This window comes from Protomyctophum bolini, assembly GCF_963924005.1.
Source record: "Protomyctophum bolini genome assembly, chromosome: 16".
In the NCBI taxonomy this organism is placed as follows: Eukaryota; Metazoa; Chordata; class Actinopteri; order Myctophiformes; family Myctophidae; genus Protomyctophum; species Protomyctophum bolini.
The window spans coordinates 19685463-19706718 of NC_137877.1; the positions used below are offsets into that span (position 1 = coordinate 19685463).

At 44.0% G+C, this 21256-nt stretch overlaps 1 protein-coding gene across 1 annotated transcript in view; it reads right to left on the reverse strand.

The window, feature by feature from the left end:
• Positions 1-268: 268 nt before the first annotated feature.
• Positions 269-21256, reverse strand: part of abca12 (ATP-binding cassette, sub-family A (ABC1), member 12) — a 105849-nt gene continuing 84861 nt past the window's right edge. Inside the window, exons 56-70 of the mRNA XM_080785324.1 lie at positions 20668-20776; positions 17941-17995; positions 15592-15769; positions 15280-15395; positions 13054-13213; positions 11605-11858; positions 10131-10335; positions 9728-9837; positions 8255-8405; positions 4931-5065; positions 3633-3736; positions 3258-3350; positions 2886-2991; positions 2265-2402; positions 269-1097 (exon numbers count right to left, since the gene is read on the reverse strand). Of these exons, the coding sequence (XP_080641450.1) occupies positions 1005-1097; positions 2265-2402; positions 2886-2991; positions 3258-3350; positions 3633-3736; positions 4931-5065; positions 8255-8405; positions 9728-9837; positions 10131-10335; positions 11605-11858; positions 13054-13213; positions 15280-15395; positions 15592-15769; positions 17941-17995; positions 20668-20776 (2007 nt within the window). The 3' untranslated portion in view covers positions 269-1004. The remainder of the gene's footprint in view (positions 1098-2264; positions 2403-2885; positions 2992-3257; positions 3351-3632; positions 3737-4930; positions 5066-8254; positions 8406-9727; positions 9838-10130; positions 10336-11604; positions 11859-13053; positions 13214-15279; positions 15396-15591; positions 15770-17940; positions 17996-20667; positions 20777-21256) is intronic.

Genomic DNA, 21256 nt, shown 5'->3' on the forward strand with positions numbered 1-21256 from the left:
CCTGCAGCATATCTGGGATATCAGACAACATGCTAATCTTATATCTACACACAATGGAGAAGGCATGACAATGAACAGCAGATGCATTTTGAAATTTGCTTTATTAGATGTATAAAAAAAATAAAGCTCAATAAGTTCCAGACTATGTGGAATAAGCCTAGAGCCATAAGCAGGAAAGGAAAGTATCCATAAAATATTCAGTACATTCATTCTAAAATTTAGACATGGCCTTAGAGGAGGTGTTAATGAGAGGGGAATAGTGCAGATATTGAGGGAGCTCATCTCTTTGAGCCAAGAACGTTTTCTTTTGTGATATAGGCCTACCGCCAGAAGACAGTAATTATATACACTCCTAGCCTGCGGATAAAAAACTCACTCATTTGGGAACATTATATGCCCTTAGTGTATGTGTTATTTTACATGAAGTTAGATCATGTTGTGTCCATACTAGAGTACATCAGCTAAAACATAATGGTATCAATTAAGAAATGATCTGATTAAAAAGGTAATGGATACCTAATAAAGGTAAAGTGTTCTGATAAGGTGCCCTCACCACAGACAAAAATAAATGAAGACAGCAAGACAGAAAATGGAAGCATCCCAAAATGTATACAATTAATTTAAGACTCCTTCCTGTTAACTTAATTAAAATACAAGTAAACAAATAATTGCACTTCTGTTTTCAAGGTGATTAGATGCATGCCATTCATACAACACACACACACACACACACACACACACACACACACATAGCTAATCAGCAATGTGTCTGTGAGGGACGGGGGTATAGTAAAAATGGGTATACTTCAGTGAGTGTGTGCATTGACCATTGCTTTTGTCCTCATAAACAGCCAGAAACCTGTCATTTATGCAATATTGCAACATAATATATTATTTTAAACAACCATTGCGTGCTCTCCTTTCGCACTGTGCATGGACCAGACGTGTGTGTGGTCGTGGCGAGCGGACAGCATCAAGGACCAACATGGCCGTCGGTAGACCGGCTACGTGTCAGACGAGTCGATGGAGCACAGACTGTCGGAATCCTCGCTGCTGGTCTCCATGCCAACCTTCCCCATGGCGAAGTTGATGAACACCTGTGTGTGTGGCAGAGGGTTATGTTATGGGTTGAGATGGGTGGTGGTAGTGGTGGTGGAGTTATTTGAAAGTCCATTCATTCTCCCTGAAGTATTTCACCTTAGCTATTCTACAAGTCAATCTCTCTGCCTCTCTCTCCCCCTCCCTCCCTCTTACCACCAATATAACACCTTCCTGTGCTCGAGTGTTGGTAGAATATCTTTGCTAGCTGTGAGTTTAAAGCTCATATTTTTTCTCTCTCTGTAATTCATATTGGCTCTACTTTCCCTCAGGCCGTGTTAGCACCCGCCACCCCTCTAACTTCCTCAGCTCATTCTTTCGTTTTCCTCTCAACTCACTACTGTCTCTTCTTTCTTTCTTTCTTTCTTTCTTTCTCTCCTCTTCTAAGTCAAAGTGTGGTCTGGGGACCCCCAGGGGTCGTTGAGGGGGTTCCAGGGGGATACTCAGCAACATTAGTTAAAGGGATATTTCACTTTCAAACTGTATTGTATCTTCAAACTACATTTTAACCATGAATTAATTCATTGAAAATACCTATCCTATCCTCTTAGCATCAAGTAAAAAAGCAATCACACGACGCTGGTACCAACAGGACCCACCAACGAAAGATCAATGGATGGACATTATTGAGGAACTGTATTCTATGGAAAAACTAACATTCATACTGAGACTACAAGAGGATAAATTGTATAAAAAATGGGAAAAGTGGAATCTCTTCTCTCAGCCTAGCGATATTGCAATAGAATTTAATTGAATGTTTATTGTAATATGAAAAATGCAGCCTTTTTATCTTTTACTTTTTGTCCTTTTTCTTTTCTTTTTCTTTCCCGTATTGTTAGTTGAGTTTTTGTTTGTGTCTATTCTTCCTTCAATAAAAATTAAGTGGAAAAAAAAAGAAAAGACCTATCCTTAGTTCTAGAGACTGATATTGTGCGTCCAATGTATGAGGGAGGCGTGATCTTTCAATTACATTTTTCATTCATTATTTTATATATGTTTATTTTATTCTAAAGTAAAATATCCCTTTAACATAGCCTCGAAATAGTTTTTTACCACTTTAACCCTAAATGCATTGGCTATTTGAAAATATCTTGAAAATGTCATATATGGGGAGTCCTGGGCACAACATCTTTTCAGATGGGCTTAATGACTCCGCTGTGTCTTACCTCGTCCAGTGTGGTCTGGCTGATGGAGAAGTGTTTGATCTGCAGGGTCGTCTTGTTGGACTCCAGCTGGTCAAAGATGTCAGCCACCCCTCCGGGGGCCACCGGGACATGGTACTCCACCATGGCAGAATGCTGGTCCTATAGTGGGTGGTCAACAGGGCACATACAGTAAATGAACCCTGTCACATGAAATGTGACATTAATCTGAGCCCCTCTGCCAGGGGTGGGCAACCTTTCCGGGAACATGACCCATCCATCCATCCAATCATAAAATGTAACATGGGTGGCCCCTGGAATTCAAACCCACAACCATGGTGCTGTATGGCATATACACTAAAAAGTAGGAGACTGTTATAATGTCATTGCCTTAGAAGGGGCATGAGAGTTCTCTCAGAAGAGAGATTGTAAAAAAGGAAAACTGTGCATGCCCCGCTAGCTATACTTGGAAATGATTCACAGTAAGCTGACAGTTACGTATCACCTCTAGCCTACATTTTTCTAAGTTTCCATGAGCTGTCCGCAGTGTACTTGTAGCAACGACTCACACCACAGTGTGAGTGTGTGTCTGTCCTCTCTCCCGTCAGGGCCTTGTGACTGTCCTAGCTAGCCTGCAACGCTCACCTTGAGATAAGTGCTGGGGAAACAGTGCTGCATGAAACTGGTGATTGCTTCCACGTCGCAGGAGGCCCGCGCCAGGTACATTTTCACTGTAAAGCCACTGCCGAACCTATAGAAAGGCAATTTTGCAACAACAAAAAAACAGTAATTGTAATTGCGTGTGTGTGTGTGTGTGTGTGTGTGTGTGTGTGTGTGTGTGTGTGTGTGTGTGTGTGTGTGTGTGTGTGTGTGTGTCTGTCTGTGCACATCTGTAACGTGCGTCCGTACAAAACAAGGCTGAGAGAGTGTGGAGAACAAAGCCACTCCAGGGTGGAGGATGAAAGGGTGGGGCGGTTGGGGTGGAGAGGGCACTAATGACAGGCAGGGAGGACTGACCTGTTCTTAATGTGCTGCAGGGAACCCAGGCAGCGGAACTGACCCTTCACCATGATGGCCAGACGGGTGCACAGTGCCTCGCACTCCTCCATACTGAGGTCGCGAAAGAGAGGGATGGAGACAGGCAGTCAGACAGAGATAGAGGAGACAGGGAGACAGAGAGGAAGAGAGTAACAGATGAAATAAATTAACTTAATTACCACTGCTTCTATCATACAGCCTCATAAACATCCTGCTGTTCAGCTAGTCCTTAGCCATTTTACTTTAAAACACAACAAGCCACGTGTCCATTCACGATCCTGTTACGATTATTACGGGTACAAAGAATATAAAATTACACAGCAACGGGCAATGCAGAGATAACGTGCTGCTGACCTGTGAGAGGTGAGAACCACGGCACAATTCCCCTTCACCTCATCGGAAATGATCTTCCACAGGTGGCGCTTGGTGCGGGGGTCCATGCCAGAGCTGGGCTCATCCTGGGGAGAGATTGATGAGGGGGGAGTGAGTGAAAGACTGTAAAAGACGAGGGCAGTAGGCGTGAAAGACAGGAACCGACGGGAGAGGGGACAAGAGGATGAAGGGAAAAGCAGCACAGTCAGATTCAGGCAGAGAGAGAGAGAGAGAGAGAGAGAGAGAGACAGACACGGATGGACGGTGGGGAGAGAAACGAGATAAATTGAGAGGCAGGCAGTGGTGTGTGAGCGAGAGACCCACAGAGGAAGGTGAAGAAATTAGGACAGGGAGGGAGGGCGGAGATGAAAGAAGTAATAAGCACAGATGGATGATGGGAGCAGAATAAAATAAGGTGGGGGGTGGCCTGTCAGCATGTGACAGGCGGACAGAGGAAAGAGAGAAACAAGGACAGAAGGGGTTAGAAAGAATAAGGACAGGGGGATTAGTGGAGAGGGCTTATGGGAAAGTGAGAACACGCAGGACAGAGGGAAAGGACAGAATGGAAAGAAAGAGAGCGCAAGATGGAAACAGGAAGTATACAGTACATGGAGTTTAATGCTGGGGGCTAACCTACACTAAAATGTTAGGGAGGGACTAGTGGAGAAGAGATCCACTAGAACCAAAAGACAAGTCATTGTATGTTTGTTGGTTGTTCTTGGATGTTGCGCTCTGAAAATAGCAGAAGCTCACAACGCATCGCAGCGCAATGCGTTGTGAACTATTGTGAGCTATTTTAAGCATACAACCAAGTGTAAAATCAGCAATTGCGACGCCATCAAGTCCTGCCAAATTATTTTTTTGTAAAAACAAAACCAACTCTAGATTTAGTCGACTAAAATCTTATGATATTTAGTCGACTAAAACTAGACTAACACTTCAAAATTTCAGATGAATAAAATATGACTAAAACTAAATCTAAATTGTATTCAAAAGACTACGGCCTCTATTTTGGTTAGTGCCTTAGCCCTTATCCCTTTTACACTATTTTGAAAAACATTTTTAAATAGTTCAAATAACCAATCTACAAGCTCACAACATGTCGATGTGTGTAGATCGGCTAGTTGAACAATTTTTTAATATTTTTCTGAATAGTAAAAGAAAGCTAAGAAGTTTAGGGATAGGGGGTAAGGCACTGACCGACTAAAAAAAATGTACTGTCAAAAATCAACACTTGTGCTATGATACCGCTCATAGCACAATGATACCGATATCCTCACCAGCAGCAGGATTTGGGGGTGTCCGATGAGGGCGAGTGCCGTGGAGAGCTTCCTGCGGGTGCCGCAGCTGTAGCCGTCGGTGATGGTGTTCCTGTGGTAGTCCAACTCCAGCTTCTTCAGCAGGTAGTTCACCACCTGCACCAGGGAGAAAGAGAGCCAGTGGTGGAAAAAGTACTCAAATGTTTTATGTTGTAAGTTAAAGTACAGTATCACTACTGTAATATAGTAATACTCCGTTACAAGTAAAAGTTACTTGAGTAAAAGTACAAAAGTATTGGCATCGAAATGTACTTAAAGTACCAAAAGTACAATTTACAATTTATTTAGCAGACGCTCTTAATCCAGAGCGATTTACAGTAAGCAGGAACAAAAACATGGTAACACATCAAATACATCAAAAATAGTCATCATATGTAAGCTAAGAACCTAACAGTGGAATATCTAATGAAACTATGCATATACACTCTAGAGTGCTATGTCTACATAAAATGCTATATAAGTTACATAAATTGAGCCTATGCATACGCCTGTAGGGTCATCAAGGTTAGTGCAAGTGCTACGGCAAGTGCTGCACTACGGGCTAAGATGGACTCTGAAGAGGTGAGTTTTCAGACTTTATCCAGCTACTAGTTTATCCAGAGCGTGACATACCGGTTGAGCTTTGGAGGAAGAGCTACATGTGCTGTTGTAAAACACCACCGGTATTACAGCTAAGGCCTTCACTTTGTTGTTTGTTTGCAGAGCTGGGATTTGCACATCCTTCTGGGTGTCTAACTATGCTAGCCATGTCATTCCTTTGAGTTATTAAAGATGACACAAAGCATACCAAAGCTGTAAACAGTGTGGTTAAATGGCTGCAAGTTTATTTTCCATCCCAGACTCATTTTCTTCAAACCGATGACAACAAGCATGAAGTGGTTTTTATCCCCATACGTAGGCAAAATGTACACATGACTGTGTTTTGGAATTCAGATTAATGGAGTGAATATATATATATATATTATGTTTTTCTGCTTGGTAATTATTCTGGGTTGAACGGTACATGTATTACAACACTGTGTGTAGACCTATTAGACACTTCACAGGCTACGGGCAGAGACAAAATGTCAACAGCAAATTTGAATTATTATTACAACATCCCTCACTTTGTTACATTAGATCAAAAATATCGTTGCTGTCAGGCTTTTAATTGATTTAATGAATTCATGAAATTATTTATTTCCATAAATGAATGCCCTACTTCATCATACAAAAAGTAGATTTAAAAAACTTTTGAAAACCATAGACAATTGAAGTAAACGTGGTCTATTTGCTACTCTATATGCTACTTTTGAAAAACATAGAAACTGTCAGGGTTTTACAACCAATATCAAGTATTAACAAGAGCTTGGGACTAATTAATAACATTTTGTGTTGCACGTAGCTTGAACACACCACACTTTACTACTTTTTTTCGATGGAAATAAGCGAATTAGCACAAAAACCCAAACCCCATTGAGGGCGTATGGTAGGGGATTATAGCCAATAATGCACTTTTGCACAAATTTAAATGGGAGGCTATTGTGCAGTCAAAGTTACCAATACAAGCTAGTTAATGCAGCATTATTGTATTGACCAGTCAGGCCAGTATGGTAGGCCTCTGGCCTACCAATATAGGCCTCAGGCCTACCATACCAGGTCTACCATTGCATGGCACATCTGCACGGAATATCTATGTTCACAGTGAAAGGGGGTGTTGTTGAGAAGAACCACACGCATACTCACTATGCATATTTCGTTTGGGAAACCCAGCCAACAATGTCGTTGGCTGGGAACACAGGTTCCTTTTTCCATGACATGGAAAGTCACGGTTTTGGACATAAAAGGTGTCCGCCCGACGGCAACGGTAGGTATATTGTTGTATTTCTTCCCTAACACGGTAAAAGCCACCGGTCTTGCACCTCTGATGTAACAGCTCATTAAGCATGACAAAACCATGTAAATGTGAAATGGGCCCATTAGAGCCTGTCTCATTATCCTCCACTACACTGTCAGTGCGACACAACATAAGAGGGGGCAATAATATATAACCTCGTCTGTCTGCCAGTGCTGGGGCCATTACAACCATTGTTGTCACCACTGACCGGAGAGACAGCGGTGATGGTGATTAGAGTGAGTCACATCCATTTTTCTGTATGATTGGCTGTGTGTGTGTGTGTGTGTGTGTGTGTGTGTGTGTGTGTGTGTGTGTGTGTGTGTGTGTGTGTGTGTGTGTGCCTGTGCGTGCGTGCATGAGTGTGCCTGTGCCTGTGCCTGTGTGTGCGTGCATGCATGCGTGCGTGTGTGCATATCGTGTTGGTGACATGTGTGCGGTTGCCAGATTCCATCAGTGTTGTGAGGCTGATGTGTCCTATAGGCTAGAATATGAATCTGAGAGAGAGAGAGGGAGAGAGAGAGAGAGAGAGAGAGAGAGAGAAGATGACTCTAAGGCGTAATATATACTCCGTCGTACAGTGGAGTCTCGCAAACGAAAAAGAAATATGAAGATCTCCAGAACGTATCACTATCCACCTGCACTGTGGGCTTTTGGGATTTTTTGGGGGATTTTTTTCATTTTTTTGTGCATGTGACACCGTTGTATGATGAAGTATAGATCAGGCTTCAGAAGGCGAGTTTTCACATGCTGATATCACACACAGTAAAGCGTTTGTTGCTTCATATCATTGGATCTGGGCTGGGTTGCTTTTTTTTTTGTTTGTAGATGCCTGCCTCTCACTCGAACTTGCCAGAGGGCTTAAAAAAAAGAGAAGGAAAATGTCAAGATAGAACATCAGAATTTTCCGTCATCTTTTGAGCGTTTGCGCTGTGCATTCCACTGACAGCGTTAACAAAAAAATAGACAACATCACGAAGCCCGAAGAAATGTGAGATTGATTAGCATTCAAGGATGATGAATGCAGAGAAAGGGGCTCAAGAGAACTGTCAGATGAAATCCTCTCATCAGCAAAAGAATCGCTTGAAACGTAAACCTCTCAAAAATGATGCACACAGCATCACCTTAATTGCGTAGCTCAGATTGCACACATGCAGATGCCAGATTTGTAGGTCCGATGCCGATTTGGATTTTGGACAGTCCTCGACTGCCGATTAACAATGTTTTTCTTTACGTCCCTGATGTTTTATGTACAGCACTTTGGTAAATTTTGATTATTTTAAATGTGCTCTATAAATAAATAAAGGTTGATTTAATTTGATTCATGCCTTATCACTTGTCTGTCTCTGTGCCCTTTGAGGAGCAGGGGTGGGGTTGGGTGGGGCCGCGAGGATTACGGGTCCGTGACTTACCGAGTCGATCTCCCCCTTGGAGATACCTCGGACGCGGGCGTAGAAGTACAGATGCTCCTCACCGGTGAGCAGATCATCCAGGGCGTCCACCTGGGGACAGTAACCAATGTTTATGCCCTGGTTACGGCACTCCATGATGTCTACCATCCGCCTGGGGGAAACATAAACAGAGACAGATTCCTTTTAAGGCCAGCATGCTTCGGGACAGATGGAAAGTGTGTGTGTGTGTGTGTGTGTGTGTGTGTGTGTGTGTGTGTGTGTGTGTGTGTGTGTGTGTGTGTGTGTGTGTGTGTGCGCGCGTGTACAGTATGTGTGCGCGCGCACGCGCACGCGCACGCGCACGCGTGTGTGTGTGTGTGTGTGTGTGTGTGTGTGTGTGTGTGTGTGTGTGTGTGTGTGTGCGTGTGCGTGCGGCTTGTCCCCGTGGCGCTGTCGTCTACTCTGTATTGTGCTGTGCTGGGAATAGCCTGGCAATACAGCACAAGTCTAAAGCAAAGAGCATAGAGACAGGGGGAAGTGAGTAGGGGGTTGACTAACTATACAGGAGACTCTAAAACACACATGCTGTCCTAGTTTGAGTGCTTTCTAAATATTTAAATATTTAATGCTTAAAACCATATCTCTAGGTATACTCTCTCCCTCTTTTAAGATACTTGTGGAAATTGTCTTTCAGATTTCATTAGTCAGAGTTGCCGTGACGCCTAGAAGGAAAATAGATAATTACTAGAGAACCTCTCCCTGTAAGAGAATTACTTATATAACCCCAAGGCGATTATATTAAGTACTGCCAATAAACACATTTATATACACAAAACGCTGTCTATGATCTGCTCCGATAATGGGAGGCAAGCTCCCCGAGCTCCAGGAACGTACGAACAAGCGGTGCGCAGTCTGTCGTCGGACTGCCCAACAAGTCACAAGCCTTGTTCGGCAGCCTGATGACAGGTGATGCCGTCAGGCTGGTCTCAGACCTTTGCTCTTCCTTGAACCTATGGATTATACCTGGGACAAAGCTGATTCTAATTCTGATCTGATACTGAGTCTAATAGACCCCCAAACTGTGTATTTTTGCTTTCTCAAAAGGTCCAATCGAGGCCCAGGTCAAAAGGCCCAATCGAAATGACAGTGATATAGTGACATCACAATATCATCCCCTCTCCGAACCCCTCCACCTTTATCATACAACAGTTGTTCCTGCGTCATGGTATCCGTTCAGGTGGGTGAACTGGTGGGTGTGGCCACATAAAAACATCTTTCTCCTAGTATAATCATAGTACCCGACGATCATGTTTTAGGGGGGGGGGGATCATGGCACTACCTCTTTAATTATCTGGGTGCATTCACACATGTGATAGCTGTCATTGCCTTAGTGGGGGGGGGGGGGGGGGGAGAAAGTACAACCACCATGATAAATTTGAGTCCAGAGCTCCTTTCACATGACTGATAATCCGCTCAGGTACACAAATCACTTACCCATCCCAGTCCTTGATCTGTGCAGTTCCATCAGTGGGGCTGACATCTCCAGTCAGCATCTTGAAGGTGGTGGTCTTTCCAGCTCCATTCACACCCAGCAGACCAAAGCACTGCAGAAACAAGGAGAAATGTTTTGCGGTGCTTGCGAATGCCGTCAGCTAACACAACTGCTAGAAACGTAGCTGATGTAAGCTGATGATCATACGGTAACATCAATGTTTAATATAGCCTTATATTTTTTGTTTAATTATACATTTGGTGTTAACCCCATTGAACTAATTGTTCCCTTCATTAGACGCCATTGCTGCTGAAAGTTATACTAACTAATTTCCATTAACACCCTGCAATGGTTGACAAAGTGCACGTGTCGTGCATGCATCAGTGCCAGTTCAATGTACTGTACCTCTCCTGCAGGGATGCCCACGGACAGCCTCTTGACCGCATGGACCTTACTGCTGAGGTGCTGGTAGATCTTGGTCAGCTGGTTGACCTGCAAGAGGTCTGTGTGGGCGGCACCGCTGGCCATTCGCTCGCGCTCTGCCACTACATCCTCATCGTCATCCGCATTCGTGGCCTGGGGTACCACCTTTCTGCCCAAGATCAGGTGCCTACAGCGAGAGGAGGAATTGTCTGTTAAATAACGACGCATGTCGATAAGTTCATTGCGTAGGCAATATGAATTCATAGGCCAACAGCCTGGAGAGAGATTCATTCCTCACCCAGCTAAGAAAGGAAAATGTTTTACGAAATGTTTATCAATATTACCAGAGCTATAATATGGGTATAGAAACTAAAGACACTAAATCAGTGATGGAGCGAGAAGTTATCAATAATTTGCTATAGGTGAACTGTAAGTCATTGAGACAAAAATAAATAAATGAATACGTTAAACTTGTGGTTTGTGGTTTATGACTTGATAAATGAATGCCCCACTGCACACACCGACATCACATCCATGTATTTCAGATTATCATCGATACTGGATGTATCAAGCTGGGTCTGTGACTGAAGAACAGGGATGTGTCAGATAAAGCCTTTATCCGACAGGCAGAGATGTTTTCACCTAACTAGATATTCAGCCCATTGCAATTTATTCAAAACACAGTTTTTGCTCCTACTCCAACTGATTTTGTCCAAAAGTCACACCAATCAGTACATATAATCTCATGTGTACAGACACATGTATGTACTATGAATTAGCATGGCATACATTTGTAGTGGGTATTTACAGTAGAAGGGGCGGCGAAAACATACTGTATAGGAGCGAGCAGGCACATCTGCTCAAGCAAGATAAGAAAAGTCTAATTCTCATGCTTTGAGATCCCTGTAGTAAAAAGTCATGTAATAAATGCATCATTCAGAGTTTTCATATTCAAATCCAATTGGCTATGATCGCCATTTCCCCCCAGCTTCCTCGCATTCCTGACGGCTGCGCAACCCATGACTTACACGGTTTAGGCTTGCCAACCCAGCCTGGCGGAGATACGCGATAGTAGGAGGACACTTTTATTTATTTATTAGTTGCATGGGAAAATTTAGATCGGCTATCGAACTATTTTAACACTGTTTTAACTTTTAACCCAATATATAAACATATTCCGACAATAAAATTGGAATTGCACATGAATCAACACTGGTTTCTTTCTAAATTGGTCTGAAAAACATCTATAAGGAGACCAAAAGGGTCTCTTTTGTACATATAATGTTTGTATTGGTTGATGATGACATATTATTGCTAGAGTATGTTAATGTCCTCAGGACATTTTTTGTGTGTAATCATTTTAGACTAAATGTCTTACTGTGCCACACGCTGTACATTTCTGACTAATATAGTATTCAATCAATCAATTGAACGTATTGGGGTCGGCCCCTCTCACCTGAGTGTGCGTACGAGCCCCTTGTTGATCAGCAGACGCAGGGAGAAGAACACCACGCCCTGGATAAAGGAGGAGAGGAACATCCAGCCCAGGGTGTCCATGGAAAAAGGGTTCTTGTAGGCATCGATGCCGTAGCCACTGAGGAGCTGCACCTCCATGTTGATCCTGGCCAGCTCCATCAGGCCGTTGCCGAAGCTGAACTGGGGGAAGATCAGGAAGGCCCTGCATAGCCCCTCAAAGATAATTTTGACGGGCTGCGGGAGCACAGAACACAGAGAGAGGGTGAACAACAAGATGGAGAGCAGGAAACTGAGAGGAGTGGGAAAATACAGTAGAACTGCTTCTATACCGGCGATTGTCAACCTGGTGCAAGACCGTGAGGATCCTGCAAGTGGTTCCCCACATAAAAATAAAATAAAAAAGTAATAGGCTAATATAACATTAAGAAGAAAAAAAAATCTTGAAAAATGAATTTTCAGTATGTTAGCTTCATTGATCAATGATCATTAAAATAAACTGTAAAGTATAAATGCAGGCAGCCCACCCATCTGACCACTTAAGGGGTTAGATGCAGGGGCCACAAACACTTTTAAGATTTTAAAGTGGGCCCTGATCCAAGAAAAGGTTTGAGAACCACTGCTCATATAGTCTAGGCCTACGCATTCATCCTCAAACAGTCTGTCCAAATCTCTGATAGTAAGTATCTGGTGATGCAGACTCGTTCAGCATCTCAGTACACCACCTCGAATACTGACCAGAAACATTGAATTAAAGGTGGTGTAAGTGACTAAGTTAATGATTAAATCCTCCAGTTTTCTGAAATAAATATTTTCACGATTTTTCAAAAATAGCAGACCTGCAAGCTATGAGCTTGTAGATCTGCTATTTTTCAATAGCTAAATCATAACATAATGTTTACAACACCAAATGGGGTTCCCGCCCAAAATGGGTTAAGATCAGACCATTACTATAGAATAGTGTTTGTTCAGTAATGGTGTCTAGAGTTTCCCCATCTCTCTCAAGCTCTTTCGTAAACAGAAAATATTTTTTTCAGGACGGAATGCCAATTTAACCAGGAGATAGAACCTCACAATGGTCATTTATCAGCTTTAATTGTTCCAGTTAAAAATGTTGTCCGCTCATAGTTTTTGTTTCATCACTTCCAAATGTATTTTTTGTGTTTACTAAAGAGCTGGAAAGATGGGGAGACTGAACAAACACTCTATGGCAATGATGGCTATCTATTTATGGCTATCTATTTAACGCATGCATGCACGCACGCACGCACATACGCACGCACGCACAGACACACGGACACATGCACGCACACACGGACACAAGCATGCTCACACACACTAATCACTTAGACTCTTTAATTATCTAGACAGAGTCAAGGAGGCTGCCGATGTTGTGACTATCCAATGGTTTGCCTATTAACCTCACACTGACCTCGTTGTTGAACGCAAGTTGACCCATGAAGTAGACGATGGAGGTGGTCATGATGGCATTGACGCTGACGAACAGGTTGATGCACACGTACGTGATGAAGGCCATCTCGGCGTCCCTGAAGATGCCAGACAGCAAGTACATCCATGGAAAGGTGGAAAACCTGAGGACACAAACCGACAGGACAGCTTGACTACAGGTCTCCTCAAACCTGAGGACACAAACCGACAGGACAGCTTGACTACAGGTCTCCTCAAACCTGAGGACACAAACCGACAGGACAGCTTGACTACAGGTCTCCTCAAACCTGAGGACACAACCGACAGGACAGCTTGACTACAGGTCTCCTCAAACCTGAGGACACAAACCGACAGGACAGCTTGACTACAGGTCTCCTCAAACCTGAGGACACAAACCGACAGGACAGCTTGACTACAGGTCTCCTCAAACCTGAGGACACAACCGACAGGACAGCTTGACTACAGGTCTCCTCAAACCTGAGGACACAACCGACAGGACAGCTTGACTACAGGTCTCCTCAAACCTGAGGACACAACAGACAGGACAGCTTGACTACAGGTCTCCTCAAACCTGAGGACACAACCGACACGACAGCTAGACCACAGGTCTCCTCAAACCTGAGGACACAACCGACAGGACAGCTTGACTACAGGTCTACTCACCACTGAAGGTGGGAAGTCACCAGAGTGAAAAGAAATCAGACCCGTCTAAAGTGAGTGGTGCGCAACAGTTACACACTATAACGCTATTTCTGTGCTCGGACACAGCCAGATACACAGCCAGAGACATAGTGGCTGCACCACTCAAAAACAAACATAAAGCAAATCATAAAACCTAAGATAGACAAATCTGTGGTTGTGTGGCTAATGAATAGTGTGCTATCATATCTGATCACACACCCCAGCCATTTAGTTGCCCTGGGTGAGTCGGTGACAAAGAGGGTCTTGCTTGGCTGATACAGCAGCTGATCAATAAGCGCAAGCTAAAGTGCCACAGCATGCTTTCGCCGTGAGCGACACACAGACACATATGGTCAAAAAAGTACAATCAGGAGAATAAAGCAATCGTGCTGTTTAAAATGGTCAGCTTTATGATCGTGGCAGGCTGGCTTTCAGAAACCAAACATCCACAAAGACCGCTTTCTTTTCAGAGTTTATTTTTCTGCAGAGAGACAGACACTTTATGCAGTTTCCTCTCCATCAATTCCTCTATATGAACAAACAAAAGAAAAGACTTGCCCTTGCTGTCTTTAACGGGCTAAATGGAGAAGTGAGGAGCATGATAAAAGCAGACACCACAGAACACTTAAAAAGGAAACCGAGAGGAGCAAAGAAAACCCAGCCACGAGGAGGGTAAACATTCAAAAACAGCACCAAAAGAAGAGGAAGATGAATTACTCCTCCCTCTATTCCCTGGTGGCAGTATACTATAAAATCTCCTGTTTTTGTTCTCTATTTTCTCCCAAATAATTTGCTTGTTCATTTGATTGGGGTGAGCGGGTCAGCTGGAACCAGAAAAAGGGAAGGAAGACAGAGAGAGGATGAGAGAGAGAGAGAAAAGGAGAGCAAGAGAGAAGAAAATAAGTAGTGAGATACAGCCAGAAAGAGGAGACAAATACACGCACCCCCCTCCCCTCCCAAACGCAAGCACGCACACGCACACACACACACGCACACACACACACACACACACACACACACACACACACACACACACACACACACACACACACACACACACACACACACACACACACACACAGAGGCATGCAGATAAAGATGGAGAGTCACCCTGCAGTGCCTATAGAAAAAGAGGCTGTGTGTGCCAGGCCATGATGATGATGGGAAACAGAAGCCAGAAAGCTGCGGACCAGACCCAGGTGGGTGCGGGCAGGCAGGCAGACGATGCGCTGTGACTGGGCCAGCGTGATTATTCATTGCCTGAGAAGAGACATCTGTCTGATAAATGAGAGGCAGACTGCTGAGTTGGCCTCATCTATCTGGAGGTTGGAATGTGGGCCCATGCGACGACACAGCAAACTGGAGCCTAAACTCCACCAAACTCAAATCCCTTTCCCGTAATAATCCACATTGGTGGCTAGCATGGCTTTTCATTGTTTGGGAATTTTACTTTAGGGTGAGTTAAGTATAAAGGATGCAGTTAAAGCTTTCCTTTTTGAACAGAACTGACTGCATTCAAAACACTGACCCAAAAAGCAACAGGAGCAAGGTGACGGCGCCCAGGTTCTCCCTCTCTGTGAATGCTGGAACCTGGAAGAATGCCACCACAGCCACAGTCAGAGCCACAGGGACAGTGTAGAGTACCTGGGGATGGGAGGAAAGAGAATGAAACAAGGCAATGGGGAGGGAGCGAGAGTGAAGAGTGGCAATGTAATATCATGATTTAAGCCACCCTACTCATGATGGGCATCAAATTACAATATATTTTCTTTGTTCACACCATCTTCAGGCTATTGTCATAGTGTAATAGGTCGCCCTAAAAGCAGCCGTAATACATTACCATGTCATAGAAGAAGTTAACGGCCCAGTAGAGGGGCTCGCTGACACCGGAGATGTGCTGGAGCCTCTTGGAGCCGCTGTGGTGCTCGTGGACCTCGTAGATGGCAAAGCTGGCCGTCATGATGGAGTAGCCGGTCAGCACGCACAGGGCCACCAGGATCTGGATCATGCCCTGAACCCTGAGGGGTGGCAGCCAGGAGGGAAGAGGACATCACTCAATGTGTTATCAACGCCAGGCCGCCATTTGAACCCACAAACACACCGGTCACAGCCATTGGTTATTATCATTTGTTGGTCATCATATTCGTCACCATCGTATTACTGTAACCCCAACCACACTTTGCCAGTAGCCAGTAGTATTCACATATGTACAGTTAAGTCATCCATCATTATCATCATCCTCGCCATCAGCAACTCTTCTTTTTCCTCCACTAAGTTAAGCACAGATCTTTACTTTGCTGCAGTACCCACTAGTGTTAAGAACCAGGGTATAATCCATTCAATATGCTCTCATGGGTGCCGACTGCCGAGTTACCTGGACTGAAGCCATATATTTTCTCATCGTCACAAAAACCTGCATTTTATAGTCTGCCTAAGAACTGACTCACGGCTGCTGAGACTTCATTCATTTGAACCATTCAGCAGGCGTACAATAAATAGAATCCCATTAATAATAAATAGCCTTGTTAAGACAGATGGGTGTGCCTGGCCTGTGACAAGATAATGGACACAAAAGAACCAGAGGCTGTTTCATATCTCAGTGTGATGTCTGCTGCTTCGACGTTGTCTAAGAGCTACAGTAGCTGGCTAAAATAATGAAGGACCTATCAGTGAAGACTGAAGAGTAGCTCAGAGTCTCCAGTCCATGATTCAACACTACACCTTGAGACTTTGATCCCTGGGTTATATCAAGGATATACTCGACAGAGAACATACGTCATTAGAAACCGAGATAGTGGTATGAAATGTTATACACTTCTGGTCTCCAGAGTGGGCCGGGTCACCCCGTGTGAACATTGTCATTAGATCTCGGACATATCCTGTGTATCCTTATTGCCAGATATTGTTTGTTGTTGCCAGATTTGTCTGTCTGAAAAATCCCACTTTAGTGTCAGAATGTTCAGAGGTATGTGGGTTGAGAACAATGGGTCCAATATTTACTTCTGGGAGTATGGGGTGACAGAATCGGTCATAATTTGAGCTCATGCGCACTTCCACTATTGGAATGAATACACTCAGGACAGCCAGTCCTTCCAGGGTCTTCCACACACAGATACAGATACAGATATCTGAAGATAGATGCCCCACTGCTCTCTCCCTGCCCTCGAAACCTCCTTTGCCCCCAAGCCTCCCTGCTTGCTCAATTAAAAGAGAGTTGCATAATTTCCTTCCCGAGATGCCCAGCCTGTACCTGAGCTGGTTTGCCCTCTTTTCTTTGGCCATAACACAACACCGCCAACTAAACAGGATGAGCTGAGCAAGGGGATCAAGCATGAAAGGGAAAGACAAGAGTGAGCGAGAGAAAGACAGACAAGAGTTTGAGACAGAGGGAGAGAGAACATGACATGGAGCAAGAGAGAGAGAGAGAGAGAGAGAGAGAGAGAGAATACAGATGAGTGATGAATGAATGAATGAATGAATGAATGAATGAATGAATGAATGAATGAATGAATGAATGAATGAATGAATGAATGAATGAATGAAAAGTGAGGGAGAATGGAGATGGAGTTAATGAAAGAGAAGAAGGGGCGGCTTATTGTAGGGCTGTGGGAGTTCTCTGAATGATTACTGTAATAAACCTCCATGCCATTTCACATGCACACCCCCCCACCCCAACCTCCAGCTGTACAATTACATCTGGAGTGTTGAGTTAGTGCAAAGAAAAGGACACCAACACTCTGGATTTTCCGGTGTACGGGTATATAAAGAGGTGCTGGGGAGTGTTTTAAACAGACCCATTTGGGGAAGTGGAATCAATCCACCTCTGAGCCACCTTCAAGGTAAACACCCATTATATTGGGCCCCTGATCAATAATGCAGGCTCAGGAAAGTCCATTTAGAAAATCAAATATGGGTAAATACAGCCATCAGATAGCGGCCCGACCTCCATTGAACTCTGATGGCTTGAATTAGAATTTAAGAGAAGCTGAACGCTTTAATATTGTACCTTGAGAGCAGCCAAATTAACAACGGCCAATAACCCCCTCCTCACAACTTTGATAACTTTGGTCGTATTTGCACTGATTAGGATGCAACTGAGAGTAGTTTCCAGCTGGGCTAGTGCAGCCGCTTATCCAGTTATGTGTCAACAATCAATTTAACAGTGGAAATGGAAGAGTGGAGTCCTTACACCGCATCTTCGTCGTCTGGTCGTCCGTAGTAGGGGTGGCTGGACACAGAGATGGCTGTAATAGGGACAAACAACAAAATGTCTGGTTAGTAGGAGTGGATGCGGACACAGAGATGGCTGTAATAGGGACAAACAACAAAATGTCTGGTTTAGTGGATGCGGACACAGAGATGGCTGTAATAGGGACAAACAACAAAATGTCTGGTTGTCCATACAAAACTAAACAATTCTAGGGTGGCTGTTTTTCTTCATTTCCTCCACATGCACATACTGTATGTGCCTTGCTCAAAGGATGTTGTGTCATTTCTCAATTTGGCACTATGCCAGCCATGCTGCACTGCAGTAGCCCTGTAGAATGTATTAACTAGTGCTGACTGTCCAGGTAGCTGAGTCGATCGGCTTTGGACAACAAGGCTCTGGGTTCCATCCAACTCAACCTCTGGGTAGCACGGCTGGGTATCTAAGACGTGTAGTAAGTACTGGGAGCTGATGGTTGGTCTGGCACTTCACCTCAGCAATCCATCTCCCAGTGGTCTAGCTTAGCGCATTGAAAAGGGGATAGACGACACCCTCGTTCTCGGCCGACACTGACAATAACCCTCTCTGAGGTATACTGTAGTTACTTACTTACTGATGACAGTGCTGTAGCTCAAACTACTAACAACTTGCTTCCATGGTATCAGCCTTCCCCGCTACAGCACGACAGAGCACTCGGTACCTCTTAACGTTTGTGGGAATTTAGGGAGCACAGGGCTCATGGCCCACATATAGCTTGCCCAAGGCATGAGTAGACTACAGGAAGCAGCCTCTGAACCACCCGAGGGTCTCTGTGTTAGATAGATAGTCCACCCGCTGTGAAAAGCAATCTCCCAAGATCCTTTCTCTCTTGCTCCACATGTTTCCTCTGTGAGTCTACAGGTCACATTTGAATGATTGCACTCCACAACCACCTCTCTTATTGACTGTAGGGTGGAAGAGAATTTAAGTGTGTGTGTGTGTGTGTGTGTGTGTGTGTGTGTGTGTGTGTGTGTGTGTGTGTGTGTGTGTGTGTGTGTGTGTGTGTGTGTGTGTGTGTGTGTGTGTGTGTGTGCGCGCGCGCGCGTGAGGGTACGAACATGAGCTTATCTTCATCTTGTGTGCATTTGTGGTATATACGGTATGGATGGATACATATATTTTACATTATACAGCGTGAGTGTGTGCATGCACGTGCATGGGCGGGTGGGTAGGAGGGTGGGTGAGTGTGTGCTTGTCTATTCGTGCCCGGAGGCAGACGGTCAGGTCTGATTCTGCGTGCTGAAACTGTAGTGAAGCGTGGCTGCCTCATTCCCTCAGCATGCCTATCCAGCCAGCAGGGCTTATCTGTATTCACACTGCATGCAGATATTACAAGGAGTCTAAAGGGCTCACAGCGCCCCCCAGCCTTTGAGCATGTGAAATTGTCTGTGCTTGCACACATTCACTGTTGAGAGCTTTATTAGTGTGGTTGCCCTAAAAGGGCAACCAGACTATAGTAATTGTAACACTTTCTTCTTCATCTTCTTTCTAAAGTAACCTTTTTTTAATTCGCTACTCCTCCTCCTGTTGGCACCACGCACTTGAGCCATATCTCAAATCGACCGGTTTCATTGGGAATGGTGTGCTTACTCATTGCTAAGAGAAATGTTGTATAGTTTAATTGATATTAATTCATTCGTACATTAAATGTCCCCCTTGACATGAAATGGAAAATGCGAAAACTCACATTCAAGTATTATTTCCTCGGAGACCGAGTGGGGTCTCCGAGGAGGGGGTCTCCGTGGGGGGGCCTATGTAAGCGATTGTGGCAACCACACGTTGCAATTTCTTACAATTGAGACTTTTCTAGTTTCCTTCCTTTTATTCTTTATATGTTTTTAGTTAAAAAGGTAAAGTTCTATCTATATTCATTGGGGGAGCACACCAAAGTTCCCTCAGCGTTCCCTCAACTACTGACCCGACCCTAATCCCTAATCCCAAACCGAACCCTAAAGAGAGCTAAAATAGGGCTGAACACAGGCGAACACAGGCATGAGGGATCATTGCTACTGGGGTCTCCTGTCTCTCCAGCTATTTAATAAAACAAAACAAAACAATAATTTCCAGGTGGGTTACGGATGTCATCAAATCAGGATTCAGGAGAGAATCCCACAAAGACTATGAGTTTGTGAGACAGTTCACAAGCTTTTGTCTTTTCATGTATTTGTTTCTTGTCTTCCAAATTCACTTGTTTATCTTGTATACTGCATGAGTTGAGAAAACTCATCCAGGATACGAGATGAAAAAGTGAAATCCAAATCCTGAATGAAATTGGTGTCCTGACCTGAAAATGTATTTTCTGATTTACTGGAGCTGAGGGATGGGGAGACCCCTGTTATTAAACAAACACTGAGTCTATATCAATAATTATTATTGAAAGTATATTCTTAACCACATTAACCCTATATTTTCTATTTCTTTCAAATTTGTAATTTAGAATCTTTCTAAAATAGTGGAAATAGCATATCTATGAGCTCACAATGAGCTTATCGGGTATTTTTGTTTAGGGCTAAAGTGTTTAGAGAAATTGTGTACAGTATGTTATCCTCCCCTCCTGGAGGATAACAGCAAAGCACACATTTCTGTATGGATTCTATGTCTTTTAATTACTCAGTGTTGATACATATAGAGTTACAACGAGGGCAAAAGGTTCGCTCCATCATGCCCTACCATATTTCCGCGGGTCTTTGTCTGCAGGAATGTTGGAGCGGAGGATGAAATTGTTGAGGCTGTTCAAGTATGCTGGCATCGTGTGGTGACCTTCAGGGTTATACCAGACCTTCACAACACACACACACACACACACACACACACACACACACACACACACACACACACACACACACACACACACACACACACACACACACACACACACACACACACACACACACACACACACACACACACACACACACACACACACACACACACACACACACACACACACACACACACACACACACACACACACACAGTTATTAGTCCAGAACATACACAGTGAAGTCGACCATCTTCAGTTCTGTTAAAAAACATTTCAAGCATGTTTGTGCCGAGGATTCAAAGGCACCATATACTGTACATAAACACTGACTGTGGACCATTTCAGAAGAGGAAAAACACTGGCACAAGTGGAGCTATTAAATGGAATAACGATGCCACTGATGGTATATTAACACAGCCCCATCTGCATATGAGCATCTAGGCTGCAACTGCACCATAAAGACTTTGGTTAGGGGTGTCGCGCTTATACTTTCAT